The sequence below is a fragment of the Phasianus colchicus genome, chromosome 19 (assembly GCF_987193195.1).
Source record: "Phasianus colchicus chromosome 19, bPhaCol1.hap1.1, whole genome shotgun sequence".
NCBI lineage: Eukaryota > Metazoa > Chordata > Aves > Galliformes > Phasianidae > Phasianus > Phasianus colchicus.
In genome coordinates, this window is record NC_143454.1 from 11,200,856 (window position 1) to 11,222,190 (window position 21,335).

Genomic DNA, 21,335 nt, shown 5'->3' on the forward strand with positions numbered 1-21,335 from the left:
ATGCTGTTAATGCCTCTGGCCATAATGTTGGCACTGTTGCTGCTCACCGTTTGGCACCTTTCAGCAATTCACTGGGTAAGCTGGGTGGGAGAGAGCCAGGAATCAGCATTCTGCTTCTTTGATGGGGGAAATACTACGCATATTTCACAGTGGGAAACTGAGTCACATCATCTTATGCTTGTCTTCATGAAGATCTAGTGATCGAGGTCTATAAATACTCTTTGTGAATATTTTATGCTAATAGTTTGTGTGCATATCTGGCATGAAAAAGCTTTGCCATACCAAAAACTTGGCATGTAAATGTGTGGAACTGCTGGTCTCCAGTTACACAGAAGAAAATGCATGAAGTAGGCTGACAACATAGGAGCACCCTAAAATATAGTATGTATTGAGACTGGCAACGTTGGCTTGTGTTGAGAGTGACATGGGGCTTGTAAAGATGCATGCAGTGTCTGCTCGTAGCCCTCTTATGTTCCCTGTACAGATGAACTGAAGGTACTTCATCAGGAAGGATTTGGTTTCATTCAGTTATTACTTTCCATACCAGATGTGCCATCTTTCTGAAATTAGCAAGGGTTGGGGAAAAAAGGGAACTCAATGCAAAAGCCCCTTTTCAGGCCTCCCCAGGCCTTGTTTCTGTTGAGGAGAATCTGGGAACAGGTCTCAGTGTGCACCATGCCACTAATCCTAACACTGACCAGGACAGGGAAAGATCAGCAGAGGTCAGCAGGGATTTGCTAATATAAGCACATGCATTCCTGTTGTCATGGAAGCATAACTCTTTCCATTCCTTTTTTCATTCTCTGATTTCTAAATTCTCTGATGCTCAAGTTCCCTTTCTGCCCTTGGTATCTTTTCCAAGAAGGAAATGTGCTGGGGTGAGCACTGCATTGGGCTGGGCTTTTTTTTTTTTTTTTAAGACTCTGAGGATCCCTCTAGCTCAGTTATTGTGGTGCAGTTAGGGGCTGATGCTGGGAAGCCTGTTTTACTCACTGCTTGGTTGTAACTTGTCTTTTTTCAAGTTGTTATAGCAAGCAGGGCTGGTGAAATGCACCTGAAGGAAGCCCCTTTCTTCTTAAGTCTGCCATAAATTTTCATCAGAGATGATAATCATCAAGGTTAAGATGTAAAATATCTTGAGAGTCAAAGAACTTAACAGGGCAAATCCTTGCACAAAACATAGTTAATGCATAATGGATGAATAATAATTTCAGAAACATAAATTACAACTTGTAGGCATTAAGCAGTCTGTTCCCAAAGTATATCATTAAAATAATAGAGGAGAATGTGTCTAAATCCTGTCTGGTACAACTTGCTTAATAGAAAACAAAAGTGCTAATTGAGGAGATGAAGCATGTAATCTCTTTTCTTCTCCTTTTGGGACTCCTTCACATAAATAGGACCTTGAGGAGCACAGTGTACATTCTTCAGCTGTACTTGGTTTCAGATGTGGGGAAATGCTATTGGTTAGACAGGCAGCCTGGTTACCTGTTAAAAGCACTGCAGCTTCAGTTTGACGTTTTACATCCCGCAGAAGAAGCTGTGCGCTTTTCATCTGGGTGATGTGAACCATACTGGCTTTTTGGGAGAGAGAAACTGAGGTGGATGAGAAAAATTAGACCCATCTAGATTCTTATCTTTTTGTCTCAGAAAGCTTGCCTTTGGACTGACCCAAATATAGGAAGGACAGGTCCTTCCAGCATTGGTGTTCCTGTAGTCTGGGTAAAATGCCCATCATATAGGGCTCTAGGGACTGCCTCCTCCTGCTAGGCATTGCCTGCTTCCTGAAATGGCTTAGGGAGATCGGAGAAGCGGGTGAACGTTCAGATCCTGGAAGTACTGAAAATGTACGTGAACTCAGAAACAGGAAACAAAACACACCCTTTCCTGTGATCATCTCTCCTATTGCTCAGCAGTTGTAATAACCATGTCATGTGCAGGAATAAAATGTTAGAGAAGGGAAAAATCCAACTTTATAATTCCTGAATTCACTAATACCTCTAGAGTATTAGACTTGAATAATTTAATCTTACAGGACGCTGGTGAGAATATACACTTGTATCTATTTCATAAGTTGGACAGTCTGATACAGAAAATTAAATTGACTTGCCTAAGCTCACGTTATGTTTTTGCCACACCAGGAAATAATTTTCTGGTATCCTGACTCTTGCAGCATTTGTGTGTATGATTAAGAATACTTTTATGAGAGATTGTAATCAGGAGAAAGTGACAGGAGGAGAATGTACCATGCGTGCTGTGCACATGTGAGCAAATGTTCAGAGAGGAATATCTTCAGTAGTTACTGCTGACTCTGCTCATCATTTTTTGGTCTGTGTTGAGAAAACACTGTCTTATTTGAATGAGGCATAAAATATCTTTTGGGGAAAAAAAAACAGTCACAACATGAGTCACACATCCGTGCGGTTCTTCAGAGAGAAGGAAGCAAGGCAATCTCTGGGCTAATCTCAACGTAACGCATGCTACTTCCCTCTTGGAATTTTAAGTGACCTCTAGGGCTCCTTTAAGGTAGTTAGTTATCAGTGAGTACTTGGTAGGTGACAACTAGGGGGTGCCTTGTGAAGCAACAGCTTGAACTGCTAAAATTAAACTGAGAGAGAGAGAGAGATTTTTTTCATGAAGCTGTGGTACTGAGCATCTTCCATGAGCCCAGCTGTATCCCCAGCCCCAAAGCATCCAACATCTGTCATTGGTTTCTGAAATCCTCAGGAAACTAACTTGTGAAAAGCAAAACCAAAAGATACAAGGCAGCAAGTAATGCATCATGAGCTGTGAATACGTTCTGTGTATTGTCTCAGCAACTCTTGTTTGGAATGAAGAGGGAAATCTGTGGAAGAACTTCAGTGCAACTCATGCTGTGGGACAATTGCCACTGAGGTTTCAAAATGTATAAGACAACAGAATAAACAAAGCTGCAGTTGTGGTGGGTTGTTAACTAAAAGGACAGCAGCCTTGAGGGCCTCTTCCTCCCACACGGTCTGTGAGTTCTCACAGCTCTTTGGCACTGCAGAGCACCTTGTCCTGGCACAGTGAAGCGAGAGACTCCTCCCGACTCTCAGGGGGGACGTGGTGAGCTGCTGCAGGGCTCTCAGGCTGCCTGCTGTCTTGTTAGTTTCTTGCTTCTAATTTTATTGATACACACCTGGTGTTGTAATTGCCGTTTGATAAGAACATTTAATAAAGTTATCAAGTATAAAATGATTAAAGTCAATTATTAAAACAAAGCCTGGCAAAACAACTCATTTGCCTTAAAGTGATAGAAAAGGTCACAAACTCCATCATTTAGGGAGAATCTTTGTCAGCTATTTCTAAAGTGCAAAACCAGACCTATCCTGAGAAAGCTCAAGGAATGCTTTATATCTGACTGTTGGCCTTTGAAGTCCCTCCTAATCCAACCCTAAATTCCTGGAACGTGTTCTTCAAAGAAACTGTAGTCTTCTCCAGTTTCATTTCAGAGTAGGATTGCAGGACAGTATTACTGCATTATTTTTTCTTCGTGTTTTTTCACTTTCAAATGTCACTTATTTGTGTTATTCCTGTGAAAGGTAAAGGAGAAATCCTGAATGTCTTTGTTAATTCAGTACCAACAGCTTCTGGGGAAGTGATGAACTCCAGCCTCTTCGTGACTACTCTCATACTCTCATAAAACAGTGTGGTCTGAATTGCCTGTTTTTATGGTCAGTATGTTGTGTAGCAGGAAAGGCTAACTTGTGCTTAGTAGCGTTGGCTGCATATTTATATATGGTAATCTATTCCAAAATTGAGAGGAATTACTGTATGTCCTGGAGCAGATTGATGAAAATGTCAAAAACAGAGCTAAAAGAAAAAAAAATCAGAATGTTCTTTCTCAGTCTTGGTGGTAGCCTGCATTTCTGGTAGCCATGTAGGTTATTTTGCACACAGTGTGTTTAGCTTTCTGCTGATGACACCAGTGCTTTACTTCTTACTGCTGAGACTGTCTTTTCTGAGGTCACTTTGTAATAAATTCTGTTGAGGATTAATGTCTCATCTGTGGCAAATTATTTAGCCAAAACTTTTAGCATTACCACTGAATGAGTATTAGGACTACACTGTGTTTACCTGGAAACATGTTTTGTCCAGGGGAAATATTGCAGTTTAATTAGTATGTGTGATATATTCTTGGAGTTAGTGTCGTTAATGTCCCTGCAGCCCCCAGTGGGCAGGGGAAATGCATGGATGACTATCTGCAAGCTATATTTCACAGAATAATTTGAATCGATTTTGGTACCGTTTTATTTCATGTGACATAAAGTTGCAGTTTCCTCAGCTTCCTCCTTCCGTGTCCTGTGAGCAATGCTACTTCAGGATCTCAGCTACTGTTGCCTGGGCATTCCTACCAGCGGCCAACTGCTTAGTTCTTCCAGGCACTTAAGGGTTTGAGGTCTCTCCTCAAAATCTCTTTCTTGCTTTGAGAAATCTGCTGTCTCTAGTAATGACCTTTCTCCTTGCCTAGCATCAATATGTTAAGGGAAAAGGTTAATTGATGCACACACATAATGTACATCTTTTGATGTGGAAAGGTTCCAGTGTTACGCTTGAAGCATCTCCAGATGAAGAGCTCTCACAGGGAGTGGAAAGGACCCTTTCTAATAACCTGTTTGATTTTAAATTCCAAGAGGTGCAGCAGTTCCTGTAATGACCACTGCCTTGTTCAGCAAGAGCTGAGACGAGTTGGGAAGAAGTGGAGTTTTGCTTTCAACTTGGCTCTGCCTTCAGTGCATCCAACTTCCTCTTCTGCCTGAGGCCAAGAATGTTTTAAGTTTGCAATTAGAAGATAAAATACAGAAAGCAGGAAGAAGAAATTTAGTTAGCTATCAAAACCCATGGCATACAGAATCAGAATCTGTGGGTCAGTGTGATAACATACACTGTTTATTAATAACTAATCCCAAAAACGGGAACATCTTTCTCCACAGTAAGGTCCCAGGTCCTACTGATGTCATCACTTTTAGACCTAATTCAAGTCATAGAAAGAAGCTAAATCTAATACAGTAGCAATGCAGGAAATGACTTTTCTCTATGCCATCCTGTGCATAACTGATTCTGTTATTCAATGTGGTTATGAATACACATAACAAGATAGCTTTTGCTGTTGTTGTTGTTGTTTGTAACTGTAGTGACTTTCAAGGAGACTGGGATTTTACCTATTAATTTGCTACCGTTCTTTGGTAAACCAAGAGGGCCTTCTGACTTCTTAAAGAAACTTCACATATGCTTAACTTGGTATCTGGGTAGTTCAGCCCTTTTGTGTTTGACTGAATATTTTTGTCATGGACAAGAATTAATGACTAATACAGATTATTGAGCAATGCAGTCATATGATGAACCAAATTAGACTAAGTGCAGAAAGGTGTACCTGCTGGGAAAGGGTGTTGGAAAAGAAGGTAACATGAAATTAATTTTATGCATGCTTATTTGCAAGAAGTGTTTAGACTGCCTGCTTATAATGGAAACAGAAAATGGTGCATGCAGCCTTTGAGATGACTGCAGCCTTCTACACTAGCACTGCTTGCTGACTGTTTGTTTAAATGTGAATTTCTTTCTAGATGAACCCTGTTGCAAATCAGAGAAATCATACTGGCACACAGTGGTTTTGGGCTCTTGTCACAGACTGTACTTCTGGCCTCTGGAAAGTGCAGGCTGGGGCTGGCTACTCATTAAGTTTACAAAAGCTCATATCTCCTGTCTAGTAAATCTTTTGGGAATAGTTTCCTGGGCTCCCACCCTAATTGCTACAGAGATTCCAGGCAGATTCCGTCATCCTTGTTTTCTGCCTGACTGGGAATCTGAGAATAAAAGGGTTCATGGCGGAATAATGAGATTGCTGGACAGTGCAATGCTCAGCAACTCTCCCCAGCATCATATGAGAGAGGAAGGGGAGGGGTAAGCAATAGAGATGATGATGGGAATAGAGGGGGCTGCCTAAATCCCTGAACACTCTCCCCCCCCCATCAATACTGCATCTTAAAAGAAGACTTAAAATCACCAGTCTTCTGGTGGGAGGAATTAGGGGGAGGTCAGGGCAGGGGCAGGCTTTTGTAAACCAAAGTCTCCTATAAATCCCTTTCAGGCCCTAAAGCCGGATGCCTCCACCTTCACATACAAAGGCTGAGGAGCTGATGGGGTACTGGGTTGATAGAAAACCACTGACACAGATTAACAACTGGGTGTGTAGAAGATGCACCAGAGCAAGGCAAATATAACCAGAAATGAGCTGGGATAACGATGGTGTGAATGTGAGAATGGTTAAGGTTAGCTGAGAAGTGATGCTATGGTGTGTGATCCTGGCAAATACTTAGAATGGAGAACAGCACCTTAAAGGTTTTCTCAAAAACAGCACTGCAGTGAAGGCAGAGAGCTGTGGGCAGAGTCAGAGCTATGCGGGCTCCTGGCTGTTTGTTACCCGCCATTGTTACCTGTCGATGTGAGCTGTGGGGTTTCCCAGAGACATTCCTGTTGCTGGCTGGCCCACAGTTATATACAGAACATAGGAAAAATAGTGAAGAGCTGTTTGTGCAATGGCATGTAAAAAGTAGGTTAAGTGCTAGTGCTTCCACTTTCAGTGTGAAGCATAGGCAGGACTCTTACCAGGAGCATTACTTATTTCTCTGATCCATCACTAGTGGACTAGTTCAGAAGAAAAAAAAAGAATCCTTAGAAGCAGCAGCTGAGACATTAAGCATCAGTCAGTATCTTAAAACATATCTCTGAGATGTGTGTGGTGATTAGCAGAAGAGCTTTTATTTTCCTAGGCTACTTAATGCTAACTAACAAAATGTCTGTTTTCTCAACAGGAACTTCTTACTCTGAAAATGATAGCAGTTGTTCATCATCCCCATGTGAAAATGGTGGGAGCTGTAAGGATTTGGAAGTGGGGTACCTGTGCACCTGTCCCATGCACCCCATAGCCTATATGGGCATAAACTGTGAACTCCTCTATGATGCATGCACTAAACACGATTGCCCTGCCCATATGATTTGCAACAATACTCCAGGACTTCCAGAATATGAATGCGTCTGTATGCCTGGCTTTACAGGTATTGATTGTAGCATTAATATTAATGAGTGCGAGAGCAACCCTTGTAAAGATCCTCTTTTCGAATGTGTAGATAGTGTAAGTGGATACGCCTGTAAATGCCAAACAGGACTGAATGGAGAGGGCTGCCAAAGCTCTGTGTGCTCTAGCCACATCTGCCTAAATAATGGGACATGTGTTGAGGGTCCTGGGTACTCTGCCTGCATCTGCCAACCTGGCTTCACTGGGGCCCACTGCAAAGACAACATTGATGAGTGCGCTTCCAACCCGTGCCAGAATGGAGCCATCTGCCGAGACAGGGTGAATGAGTATAGCTGTTTTTGTGTGCCTGGGTTCCAAGGATACAACTGTGAAATAGACATCAACGAGTGTGCATCCCGGCCCTGTAAAAACAATGGCACCTGCCTGAATGAGATGGATCACTATCTGTGCAAGTGCATCCCCGGCTACACAGGTACCCTTTTGTGCTTGTATACTACTCTGTTGGTTGGATTACATCTTGCTATTCATGTAGTTCCACAATGTGCCTTGCTGCTGACAAGCTTAGTAGTGTTAGTAGCTGTCATGAGAAGCTTTGGAGATTCATGATCCTTGAGGTCCCTTCCAACCCTGGCAATTCTGTTGTTTTACAGCTGTGAGACTAAATCCCTGTTGCACAACTCGAAGTGTCTGGTTCCGTGTTGGAATAATGTTGTAGTGGTTGTGGCTTCCAAGAAATAATTGAGGCTGATTTCCATGGATAGTACAGATGCTGAGAGGTGTTGATCTAAGAATGAATGTGGGGGCATTATCTGAGGCTAGGAGTGCTAGATATCATGTAGGTGTGATTAGCCTCACTATGTAACAAAAGGAGATATACAAGAAAAGAGATTTAGTATCAGGAGGAGTACAGTTAGTGTTTTCAAGTATAACTGTTTAACTGGTTTATAGTTCTTTGTCCTGTCCTGCAGGATTTGTCTGAGGGGAGTAGTCTTTAGAATAGAGTGGCTTTCATTTGGACACTTCTTTTTCAATTCTTTGATGTCTGGAGAATGTTTCTTGGCATATGACTTAAGTATCCCTTTTATGTGCATCTGTTCTATTGATGACTCACAGTAATCTACACCTGTGAGTTATCTGTGAAGCAGGCAGTGGGAGGTTCTCCTCCTAGCCCTGCTATCAGAATGGAATGTGGTTGCACTGTGCCCATTTCTGCCTGGTACCACTTAGCACATGAACTTTCTCAGCCTTCCTCACTGTCACAGATTGAAGTGTTTCAAGAGTTAGGTTGCTGTGAAAGAATGCTGCTGATTACCAGTGGAATGCAACATCAGGAATGTGCCTGATGCTGAGTCACTCTGATAAAAACAAACAGAGACTTGGGAGGGAAAAAGCAGAATTTCTCTCTAGGCCTTAAGATTGGTACTGATTTGGGGTATCAAACATAATTTTGCAAATCAGTTTGCAAAATTTCTTTGACTCTTTTCTTGAATTGTCTGTTAAGGATTATGGGATTCCCCTGATAAGGAAGTGATAAAATAACCCAAGCAGCAGGCGGAGTTTGTACTCCAAGTTATTCTGATGCTGGATATGAGCTTTATGGTCTAGTACTTCATCCTGACCTAGAGGTTCTAGCACCACTGGTTACTGAGGCAGGTTGTTTCCTGGTGCTTTCATCTGGAATTTGGGTGAAGGGAGTTTTGCATGGGTATTGACAGGTTTGAATCAGCAGATTAGGGGGCCCGCATTCCTGAGGATTAGGATGGCCACTCCAGTAGTCCTGAGCCTTTAAGGAGAAGCAGAGTTTAGATGCATTGGCAGGTGTAACTGCAGTGACTAACACGTGGAGATGATGTCAGGTCATAGACAGTTTCAAGTGGTGGAATGTAGTATGGCAAGATAGTTGCATAGGAGTTTTCATGGGAGGTCTTATTATGTCAGTGAAAGCTGAGACTTTGGATCAAAAATGCCTGATTTTTTTTTTTTATTTTTTTTTAATTTTTTTTTATTTTTTTTTACTTTTGACTATTAATACATAGAGCTAATGCCTAAATTTTAGAAACATTTCATAATACAATGACTTACTAATATATAGTATCACTGTAATTAGCATTTTGCATTGCCTTAATGCTTTTTTTTCTAGGTATCTCAAAGCAAGTTACAAATATTGTTTAAACAGATGGATCAATGTCTTGGGGAATCAGGTAGTGATCACTTTTTCCTTTCCCAAAATGCAACTGCCTTTGATGTAGAACATTGGACCTGGTTAATAGCAGCACAACACAAGTGAAGAGTACCGTGTCTAACTTAAACTGTAAGAGCTATATAATATCTGAAAGTTTGAATAACCCTAACTAGCAGTGTGATTCTTCTCATCCCTGTCCTCTCCACCCTGAAAGGATTCCCAGTCAAAACAGCTCTTAGAGTTTTAAGGTGTGCATGTAAGTCAGATCAGCATGGTTTACTCAGAAATTGAATGCCATTTGTGAAGTGCTGTTTAGTTGGTTGCTTCAGCAAACCCAAATGGGAGAAACTAAAGCTTTGTAAATTCTGGAAACTGCTTCTAGTTTTGTTATAAGACTAACATCCAGAAGTCTAGAGAAAACAATTCTGTTTTTCAGTAATAATGAAAGGTCCTTAATCTCTAAGAATTGTTTTTTTACAGCAAAATTAGAAAAGATTGCTGTGCTGGCCAGTTGGATTTGATAACATGGCTTTTGCAATTTCAGCTCAGAAATGCAAGCAGTGCAGATATACTTCAATAAATTTTTAACACAAATATTTCTCTCTTTTCTAACAAGGAATAAACTGTGAAGCTGAAATAGATGAATGTGATTCATACCCTTGTCAGAATGGGGCCTTGTGCAGTGATCACATTGGGTTCTACACCTGCACCTGTATGCCAGGTTACCAAGGAATCCAGTGTGAGGTGGACATCAATGAATGTATAAGCCAGCCATGCCAGCACAATGGGACATGTCATGACCTCGTGAACAGGTGAGAAATCAGTATTTGTGCAGTTAGATACCAGTACTGATGTAAAATTCTTCTGTAGAAATCCATGGAGAGAATTGGATTTAGTGTTTTGTACATCCCAGTGGTAGTAACTGAAGGAGTGATTAATGGTAGCATGTGAGAGGGGCCATTCCAGTAGCAGAACTCCTCGGAGGCTTAAAAAAAGGTTTCTGTTATTGCTTCTGTCTGACATATCGGATGCAAAGGGAAGGGATTTGCAGATCATGATCAGTGCAAGCAGCTGGTGAGAATGTATCTGTGTGTCAGTGTGCCTTTTCACAGGCATACTGTAGGTTTAGAAATTGCTGAGGTTGATCTGCTTGTCATTAGTGTGGCCTGTTTGTTTAAAAGGAACTGTCTTTTTTCTCTGCCCACAAATACACATGAAGACTAACTCCAGTCAGCTCAGTTTGCTCTTTCCTCACATGAGCTCAACAATGAAATCACTCTGTTTTGTTGCCCCACAGTTACCGATGTGACTGCAGTGACACAGGCTTTGAAGGGGACCACTGTGAGTTGGATATCCTGGAGTGTGCCTCTGAGCCCTGTCTGAACAATGCCACGTGTGTTGAAGGAATCAAGAACTACAGCTGTGCCTGCTGGACAGGTAAGTTTGAAATCTGTTTTGTATGTCAGCCCCTAACCATATACTACAACAGAGAGCACATGCTGAGTTGTCCTGTTGAAGCAGTAAGGATTTAACAATCATACATCGTGGTCCAGGGTGAAGTTCTGTTATCCAAAACAATTAGGCTATCACTGCACCTCCTTTTACTGGTCATCCAGGATCGGATGAACCTCTTTGTTGGGAAATGCACCCTGATCTTCAACCATAACATTTCCTTTCTCTTCTTTTCTGCCTTTTCCCTGTGTGTGTTTTTCTATCACAAAGTAATGGTTTCTTGCAAATTGGTTATCTAGCTCCCTCCTTTGATATGCTGGAGAAAATGGAGAACTCTGGGACTCCTTACTCAATGAGTTGCAATGTCTTTTGGTTCCTATTCTCATCCTCAAGACAGCCACAATACTTGGGTGACTAGTTTTAGTGCAGTTGTGTGTGATCCTTACACAGATGTCTCCTGGCAGGTTACACAGGGCAGCGTTGTGAAGAGGATGTGAATGAGTGTGCGACAGATCCCTGTCACAACGGAGGTGTATGCTTTGAGCGATCCAACCAGTCCTATTATGGGTCACAACCTGACTTCCCCAGTGATTTCAGCTACAGCCAAGCAGCCGGTTTCCTCTGTTGGTGTCAGCCAGGCTTTGCAGGTAGGCTTTGTGGTAAATGTTGCCTTTTTTCTGCTACAGATAGACTGTATTTTGAGTAGATAGGAATTATGGGTGAAATACCACCCACCCTTTCCCCTGGTTTATAAATGTCTATAAAAGCATGGATTTAAGAACTGGGAAAAATACTTGGATGGAGAGACTAACAATAATACTTTATTGTGGGGTTGCTTTTTTTTTTTTTTTTTTTTTTTTTTAATAAGATGAGAGTTTGGTCCACTGTTGTGCAGAAGTTCTGATTCTGCCACAGTTCCCTTTCCTGACACAGGCAAATCATTAGGCTTTCCTTGTTTCCTTTTGCATAATTGTTTCAATGATAGAATCTATTTGTCAGAGTGTTAGGAGAGACATGCACAGTTTACAGAATTCTTCTGCATTTTTAGAAGACAGTAAAGAACTGCAAAACATCATGAATACAGTTTGTATTCTTCACTGATGCATGCATGCAGTAACGTTAGCAATTTGTATTTTCACTTCAAAGGGGAGACCTGCCTTACTAACATCAATGAGTGCGAGTCCCAGCCATGTCAGAATGGCGGTCACTGCGTGGACCTTGTTGATGGCTTTCTTTGTCATTGTTTACCAGGTTATTCAGGTAAGGTTGGTGAAAGTGGGTGGCTGGAATCAGGTCAGTCTGGCTAACTAATGCAGAGTTGCTGTGTTACTGTTTGGCTGCAGGACTGGATTCCAGTACTGAGTGTCCCAGGCTTCTAGGAAGGACTGAGAGAAACTGTGGGGAGTTCAGTAGCTTTGAAGAGGGATTTCTGTCAGTGCTCAAAAAACTACATGATTTTGATCAAGAAAGTTGACAGACTCTAAACTATAATTTGAAACAGACAGCTATAGAAAAATCTAAGAACAGGCTATCTGGGGACCTGCATCCTGGAGTGGAAGCTCTCTGGGAGAAGAGTGTTTTTTATACATGAACTATGAAAATGAACAAAAACCATTCAAATAAAGCATAACAGAATACATTTTAAAAGTGCATAATGCTTTGAATGTCACAAGCTACTGACTGTAGCAGATTGGATCAGCACATAAAACATCTGTAAAACATCTCTCATCCCTAACTCCCCTGGATGATAAGAGCCAGAGATTTTTGGCTGAAGGCAGTAATTTGCCACGTTAGGAGGTCAAAAGGTCTTTGTGATGTGAGCAAATGCAGCCTTCTCTGTTTACAAGGGAGCAGGCAGTTTAGATTCTTATACAAATGCCCTGCCTGACCCTATTGGGTCTCAGTTTTCTGGCTGAGAAACTAGGGCATAGTGAGTACACAGCTCTGTTGGGAGGGTGCACTGCTGATTGATGCTAACTCTTAAATCAGTTTAGAATATTGATTCTCAATTTTCTGCATCTTTCAATTCTGTACGTACTCTGTTTTGAACAGTTTACACCAAAAAGTAGTTTGTAAGAAAGGTGGTCCCCAGCACAATCTAATATTCATGTATTTTTGAGATGGATATAACCTTTTTACAGTGTTCCTAGGCTGCCATCTCGTGGGAAAAAGAAAAATGTGAAGCCAGTATAAAACTGTCTTTTGATTTCTTGGAACAGCAGGTAGCAGCATTCCAGAGTCTTAGGTCTGTATTATGTGGGAACGTTTTCTTTTCCCTCATAATAGTTGACCAAATTTGGAGCAAGTCGGCCCAGCTTTTTCCTGGGAAGACCCATTACCACAGGTACTTTCACATCCAGAATCTCAAGTCAACTCCTAGTTAACACATTCTGTTAATTGGGCTGAATTCTTTGTACGATTTCATGGTTTAGCTTGCTTTGGATTCCTAATTTAGGTTAGGTAAAGAAAAAATTGCTTTTTAGGTGTGGCCTTTGAAAATAGGCTCTTATTGAAATTTTTTTAATGGCTACTTTTTCATTAGTTATAGTGCTGCACTCATGAACTATGATGTTGTCTAAAGAGATGGTTTAAAGTTTATCCTGCTTCTCATAATTCCCACTCACATGCATGCCCTATTCCCTTTTCCTCCTTCATTGCTTCTGTACCCCTCACAGAGTTCAGAATTTCATTTTGCTCTGCCACACTGCAGATCTGTTTAATCCTTTCCAGTTCTTAGTGTGCTTATGGGTAGAAAAGCTGACAGAAACACAGGATGATGGGCGAAGGAGTGCTAGAGTTCATTCTGTTGCATCAAATCTGGGTTCATTAGTACTTGAAGGGGATTAGAAGCAAGTTGCTCTTCTGGATATTGCTTTTGGTAAAGGACTTTGTTTCATCTGAGGTAGTTCTGACACATTAACAGAGTGAAAGGCTGTGAGCAGTCTCTGTGAGATCAGTGAGTGCATGTGGAGGAGTGAAGCTGACAGGGAAATAATAGCAATTAATCTCCCCTCCTTTGTCAATTAATCCCAGTACAGTCATGCTGGGTAAACAGCTTATTACTTCATATTAGGATCACAGAACAACTTTGTGAAGCTTCCCATAATGTTTCTGCTCAAAACACATTTCTGTGGCAGCTTAGATCTACCATGAACTTGGGTTTAAGCTGCCTCCGCTGATTAAAGTGAACTTGCTACTCTGAAGAATGCTTTCTTGGGGCAGCAGGGGGTTTCTTTCAGTATTTTTTTCTTCAGTCTGAGGAATTTAGGGGGGTGCTGGGATAACAATGTGAGTACAGAGAAATTTGTTCTTTGCAAATTAACTGCCTCTGTGCTGTCTCAGGCTATAGGGCTGCAGAGAGGTGAGCCGCTCTTCCCCTGAAATGTAGTAGTTGGAAAAGCAGTGCCTGTTTTCAAGGAGAACTACATAATAGGTCCTGAGAGTCAGTCCAGTGCACTGGTTTATTCTTTAGCAGAGGATGTGCCCTCAGAAAATATAAGAAGTGTAAATTGCATGGATACTAAATGAGGTAAGAAGGAGAATTCGTCTTGTGTAGTCTTGGAATTATGTCAACTGTGGTCAAGAGAAGAAGCATATCAGGAAAAGTCAATCTTTAGTAAAAAAGACAAAATGAATTATTTATTCATAGGAATGATTTCAGTTCATCTTGTGTATAGTGAGCCATGGGTTAGGCCAGGACATTTAAAAAAAAAAAAAAAAAAAAAAAAGGACTGTTTGGAATGAGAACTGAGTTTTACCTGCAAGTATGTAATCACTGAAATGGAATTTGACTAATTTGTTCTTTGAAAAGTTTTGAATTACTTGAACACTCCTACTCATATTTCTGCTCCTGTTGAAGTTGTCTTCAGAAAGGATGTGGCACTGGTCAGCCTGAATGAAAGGGGAAGAGCACCATCACTTCAATTGCAACCTTCCCTTGGCAGGAGAACCTTGTGATCATGATTACATTCTGAGCTTTTTAGCACGTGGCTTAGGAATTCTTGTACTTCCATGTGAAATCAGAAAGTAATGTGGTGGTAAATTTGGGAAGGATTGTCTTGTCAGTAGTAACTGGAGTGCTTACCAACCATTTCACTTTGTTCAGCCATAATATCTTTGTCATTTGTCCTTAAAGAAGTAGGACACCTTTCATGTAGCTGTAAATTTTTCCTTTGCAAGAGTGCTGGTCCAGATAAAATAGGCTTGAATTTCTGGGTTGTGAAGTGTATGGGAGATGTTTCTTCCTTCTAACTACCCTTGTGATACAGGTTGGCACTTGGACAGATTTAATTTTTTTTTTTTCAGGTATTTCCTGATGTCAGATTTGTTTTAGAGAGCTGGCCTCCACAGAAAGAGCACTAGTGATTAAAGGCCTTGCTACTCCTTCAACAGAATCACATTTTAGTAATACAGAGGAAGGGAGTAAGGGAGTACTTCATGAGACATGCACGCACCAACGCACACACCCCTCGCTCCCTTTCCATTCCACTTTGCATCTGCCTTCTGAGTCATAGCCCCATGGCTAATGAGACCTTTTGATTTTCTTGTCATCTGATGAAAATGCTGGAAGCACATACACTTCTGGATCCTGCTTGTTGTAGCAGATGTGTTTGATCAAAAATGTCTCTGAAATGCTGGTACTTGCAACCATGCAGTCTGTTTTGAGCTATCCCTTTACATCGTTTTTCTGACTAGTGGACAGCCTGAGATATGCTGGCTCACCACAGTTAGACTTTAGAGAGGATTATTAGAGGTGGAACAACTCAGATCAGTTAAATTTGACTTCCTTACTAATCAAAATGGGTGAAGTCCAGCTTAATTAAATCTTCAGAATCAGGAGAGGCAAATACTTGGGCAGAGCGGTGTCCCAGAGCAGCACTCCATGTAGGTATGGTGAGCAGGTGAGATGGCTATCTTCTCATGGCCTCTGCCAGGATAGGTGACTTGAGGATGCCAGTCAGCAGATTAGATCCAGTGTGTTCTCACATAAAATGCTTATCAGCAGTGATGATTATTTTCAGTGATAATGGATTGATGTACTGGTGAGCCACCACTTGCAGTATGTGAGCTGCCATGTACACTTTGTGCAGATGAAGTTTCTGTTTTTCTGAGCTCTTAAGTTGAGTATGGCTGTCCCTGAAGATTGGAAATAATTTCTTACATTTTGGAGACACATTTACCAACAGAGTGAGAAAGTTGCTAATTGCTTTCTAAGAAATGAGTGAAATTTGGAAATCTGTCCAAAGTTAACATTTTCTGCCATTTTTCTCTTGTGAAACTTCTGACATATTCAGTGTTGTTTTTTTTATCCTGACCTCCCTCAAGAAGCTTTACAAACGATTGGGAACAAATTATGACCGAATCTTGTAACTTTTATGGTTGCCAGTGTGTAAGAACAGAGAATTAAAACCTGTAGAAAACGAATCATCTGATCATTTTCTGTTTCTTTAGATTCCTTCAAAGAGTATCATAAGCTGGTTTGGAAGATAGCTTTTAAAAGTATTTTATCTCAAACATATATGTGTACTACCTAGAATTTGCATGACAGTGTATTTTCCCACCATCGTTATCTGTCTCTGAGAACACTAGACACTCTAAATATATCCTTAAATTGATCCTGGGAAAAGAAGCAACTGCAGTTTCTAACAACATAATGAATTTGGAAAGATGTAGGAGATCAGAATCTGTGCTGATTTATGCTATGTGATTTGAATTCAATATCTGTATTTCTAATCAGCAGCATATAGAGACTCTATATATGTGTGTGTAAATACATACCCACATGTGTATATAAATAAAAATATAGATCTCCCTGAAAGGAATTAATGTTCTGTAGTCTTCACAGTTGTTGTATTGTTGCAGTAGACAGTTGAATGAGCACAAAGTACTTGTTTGCATTTGAACAGGAGCAGCGTGGTCACCCTAGCTGCTATAGATAGCACTGAAAATCCGTGTGAGGATAGGACTATGCCTACACAACCCAGATGTGACTATCTGGGAAGTTTTGATTTCGAACAGATACCATATCCCTGGTACGTGGTATGTTGACTGGTGTGTTTGGACTGAATTAGCTCAGAAGAAAGTAAACAAACTGCAAGAGTTCTTGGAATGCTTTCTTTTAATATCTTGAAGTCATACTGCTAATGCAGCTCCCATACTCTTATTTCTGAGAGTTTTTGTTTGCTGGGTAAGCTTCTCAGGCTTCCTCACACCTTGGAAGTACAAGTCTTCCTCCAGAAACATTGCCATTTGAAAGTAGCTGCACTTTTTCTGAAATCAGATCCTCAGAGAGAAGTGAAATTGCAACAGCTAATTTTGTAAGATTGCTAATGGAGAAAGAGAACTTTGATTCTGCAGCCCCATGGTTGAACTGGTGCAGTCAGCACAGAGCAGGGTGTTTCCTTCCATTCAGTTAGATCACATAAATGGGTTGTGGTAGTTAAAACTTGAGACCTTTCTTTGTGAATGCTGCACAGTGGAAATGCTTGTGCACACAGATGCACGGAGTGGGGCAGATGGAGGAAGGAGACTGTGAAGTGCTGGTCCCAGTGCTGAATGTGCAGCGGGGCTGGGGCTGTTGCTCTGCATTTGGAACTCTCCTTATTCATATGCTTTGGTGGTGGAAATATGGTTTTTTGTCTTAGCCTGTTTTTTACAACAAAATTTTTTTACAACAACATATGGAAAAATCCATATTTTGTTCTTATTTCATGGAACGTGGCGCGTTCACCTGGGAGGTGGCAAGGGCAAGAGATTGTGTCTTGACTTTCTGCTGCTGGAGTTAATGCTGTGGATACTGCAGGGTATTACTGTAATGCACTGAGGGAGAGCACTGCAAGTACGCATTCTTCGTGTCAGCACTGACAGAGGCCAGCTGGGGAGGTTTAGAGCAGGGCTGGATTAGATCTCACTGCAGCGCAGGTCTCTGCTATATTGGTTAGTTCCATCTCCAATCCCTTTTTGTCTGACTGGCGTCAGGGAGCGCTTACACACATTCTGCCAGTTCACTTCAGCCTTTCTGCCCTTCCCCACCCCCACTCACCCCACTTTTTTTCCTTTACTGTCACAAATGTCCACAAGGAGTCGGCCATGAAATCTGTGCTGATTGGCGTGATCCTGAAGGGAATTTTTCTGCTAGCAGGTAATGAGATCTATACAGTAATTGCAATGTGTCCTGAATGTTTGCGTGCCTGCTCAGGGCAGGGAGCTGGCTGTGCGATTAATGGTAGCTGGAGGCATGAGAAGGACGAGAATTCACTAGAAAGGAAGAATGTTTTTATTTTGAAGAGACCTGAAGTTTTGTTTTGGAAACTTTAGGGCCAGGAATTTCCTAGTTGCCTCAAGATAAATGTGGAGCAGTCAGTGCACCCCGTGTGCATCTTTGCTGCAGTTCTGCCTCGCTCTGAAAGCTGCCCGCAGAAATCCAACCTGGGGTGTTGCTGTGAGGCGCAGGTCCTTCTGTGCACAGGTGTACTTTGTAAGCATGTCAATGTCTCCTGTTAGTTCTGTGAAGCATTAGATTTCTTTTGATGGCATCTTTTTGCTATTTTCCTTTTTGCTTTAATGATTTAAAACTCCTTTATCAAGAAGTAAATTTTTTAGCTCAGGGGACAAACCCTTCGCTGGCCTGTGCACTTCTGCCTCTCCTCCCCCACATCTCCTTGAGGAGTAGTGCACGGTGGGAGAGAGGTCAAAGCAGTGTGTTGCCATGGAAATGGCAGTAATTGTGCAAATATAATTGTGGCCGGGTCTGTTTGTTGCTGCTAATTCTCTCTCTCTCTCTCCCCCCATCTCTCCCTTCGCCTCCCTTCCTCCCCCCCATTTTTCTTTTGGTAATAATACAAATCCTAATTAGGATGCACTAGGGAAAGGTTGCTAGGAATTCAGCTGTCTTAAGGGGAAAGGACGTCCAGCGTTGGCTGGGAAGCCCCACTGAACTGGCATGTTTCAGGAAAAGAGGCCATGAATAGATCTCATCCTTCAAGTTTTTTTGGCATGTGACAACTAAATTAGAATCTTTTTCTTTACATGTGTTTTTTAATATATGTTTTCTTATAGTACAATGAATCTTTGCCTATTAATAGCAGCTAGAAATCATTACTTTCATTCAGAAAAGCTGAATGTATGGATTCGTGTAATGCAGCTATGAAACAAGACAGTTCTTATCACATCAGTAACACTTCAGAATTTAGTGAATGAATTTCTGTTTGAAAACGATGCAGACTGTTAAGAGCTTAGCAACTTCTGACTGTATGTTCCTGACCCTGTGTTACTGGGACTGTGCACTGGACACTGCTGAATTATCTGGAATCACAGAGAGGCTTGGATTGGAAGGGAATGTTTGAAAATAACTGTCCTCGGATAGCAGCCTTTTAAATACTACTTCACTACTTTTTCAGATAATTAATTCTATTGATTTGCATTTCGTAGTCTTTAACTATATGAGAAACGCAGTACACATTTTAAAATCTAATAATGTAATGAATCACGTTGCTTATTCGAACAATGTTGCCAACAGTAAGAACAAAAGTAAATGCTTGAGCTTAGAAATTTAGAGGGTGCAAAGGAGACTCAGTAACTTCTTTTAAATGCATACCTAGAAAAGGATGCCTAAGCTTTTCTTAGAGAAGCAAATTAGTTTTCTTTTAAATTATAGAGCAGTGGATATCATGAAATGATCTGCACTTCTGGGAACTGCAGTGGCCGAAACAAAAAATCTTGTTTTTTCTGAAGACAAACTTTTTTACTTTCCTGAAATCTCTAGCTTTGTTTACGCTCTGTGATCTGCAGCCAAACCCCGAATAACTACTTCTCTGCTGAGCTAAAATTAGCATCTAGGAAGCAATATTCAATAGAAATCTCCTATTTTATTTTGGCGTAAGTAAGAATTTGACAAATGGAAGATGTCCATAGTTGACAAAAATCATTGGTGATAATGAAGGAGAGAGGGAGGCCAGCTGCCTGATGAAGGGTGTGATTATTGCAAGCTGTATAAGGAGCAGTGATGTAGAACAGGGCTAACTGCTAAGCAAGAGGTCATGCTGGCTGAAAAAAACTGTTGCTAGATTTTTACAACTCTGGCACAGTTACCAGTTCTAAAAACTGCTTCAGACTCAAATCTGATACTGCACTGGCTTCTAGGAGGGCAAGGAACCTCTTGTTGTTTTAGAGATCTTTTCTTTCTGCCTTAGCCATGTGAAGGCTGGCTGTTTGCTGGCAGAAACAATGAGGGCAATAGAAATGAAGCTTGTTTTTAATTCCTCTAGGAAGAACTGCCCTGCTCCTGAGCATTTGCTTGTGAGGTTAGACAGCAGCATATAAAGACTTGAAGTTGCCAGCTCGTTCTTTTTCACCCATTTTAAATAAATGATATAGAAATCACACCAGCTGTGTCCCATGGGAAAGCTTGGTGTTTAATTAGCCACCAGCCTGGGGTTGTGCACTCACCATAGGGACTAATTTGCCACCTGGTGTGAAGCACTCACCCACAGGTGTCAGCTGGGAGCTGGGAAACAGCAGCACAGGCAGGTGTTCCTGCTGCTGCTCCTAGGGAGAGTGCTGGCCAGAGGGGATGTGTGCAGGCTAGGAGGGAGAGAAGGATAGGAAAATGGGGCTGTTGTTTGCTGCTGGCCCAGCCAGACATCTTGGAAACAAATTCATGACCTGTCTCCATTTGTTATTCAGAACAATGCTATTTTCTCCTTGTTGCCCTAGTAAATAAATGTGACTGCTCTGATGGCAAAAGGGATGGCATCTCAAACGCTTGGGACTATGCTGACCCTAAGTATCTTCCCAATGCCATTCAATGGCCTCTCCCCTGAACTCCTACTGTAAACTTGCCTCTTACTGTTCTGAAGGCCCTTCAATCCACTGATAAGTCAGAAAACCCACTCCAGGTGTTTTCTTAATTCTTCCCATCTTCTCCCACACTAGGGTTCTCCAGGCCTAACGACACCTATTATGTTTTATTTATTCCAGCACTTTTCTTTCAAGTGTGGTCAGAGCTTTGTGCCAAAATCTCATTTCTGCCCTCGCTTCCTCCATTTCCTTAACACTTACAATCCTGCCCCAGGGTCTGTGTGCCGAGCATTAATTGCTGGAGAAGAAAGGAAGGGCTGAGGTAGTATTAGCTATTCTGAATCTGTCCATCAGCTGGGCTTTTCTTCAAGGCAGACGTTACTGGCCAAATTCAATGCCTTTCTAGATGCACTACACAGAACAGTTCTCCTTTAATTTAAGAAAAGTATAGCTGTGTCCTAGAGGGATCTGAGATAATGTTGCTGGCAGAGCAGAATTACCAGAACCTCCTGTTTCTGTTTCAGCACTTCTAAGAGCACGTATGTGTTATGGCCTTATATTGGAACTGGAAGATGGTGTTGAGTCTTCACATATCTGCAGATAGCACTGTCAACAGCAGCTAAATGCTTGGTCTCAAAAGAGTAAAGTAACTTGGTTAGACAGCAGTACCAGATGTTTGTGCAAGACTGGCTGCAAGGCATTGCTGGAATGTGAGGCAGTTCACAACATCAGCACACGAATTCAAGAAGCTTCATATCTTTGTTAATTTTTTTTTTTTTATCATGCCATCAAGTCCAGTTCCAGTACTCCTAACACACCATCTCCCCTCAGCCCTTTTTCCCTCAG

At 41.5% G+C, this 21,335-nt stretch overlaps 1 protein-coding gene across 17 annotated transcripts in view; it reads left to right on the top strand.

The window, feature by feature from the left end:
* CRB2 (crumbs cell polarity complex component 2) overlaps window positions 1–21,335 on the top strand; it is a 66,169-nt gene that overhangs the window by 30,593 nt on the left and 14,241 nt on the right. For 15 of the 17 annotated variants that reach the window (XM_090121560.1, XM_090121564.1, XM_090121562.1 and 12 more), the window contains 5 exons: window positions 6,834–7,529; window positions 9,856–10,051; window positions 10,537–10,676; window positions 11,156–11,338; window positions 11,838–11,951. In XM_090121560.1, coding sequence (XP_089977686.1) covers window positions 6,935–7,529; window positions 9,856–10,051; window positions 10,537–10,676; window positions 11,156–11,338; window positions 11,838–11,951 — 1,228 coding nt within the window. In that variant the 5' untranslated portion in view covers window positions 6,834–6,934. Of the gene's footprint in view, window positions 1–6,833; window positions 7,530–9,197; window positions 9,259–9,855; window positions 10,052–10,536; window positions 10,677–11,155; window positions 11,339–11,837; window positions 11,952–21,335 lie in introns of those variants that run through there. The other 2 variants (XM_090121569.1, XM_090121568.1) reach the window with 2 other exon arrangements.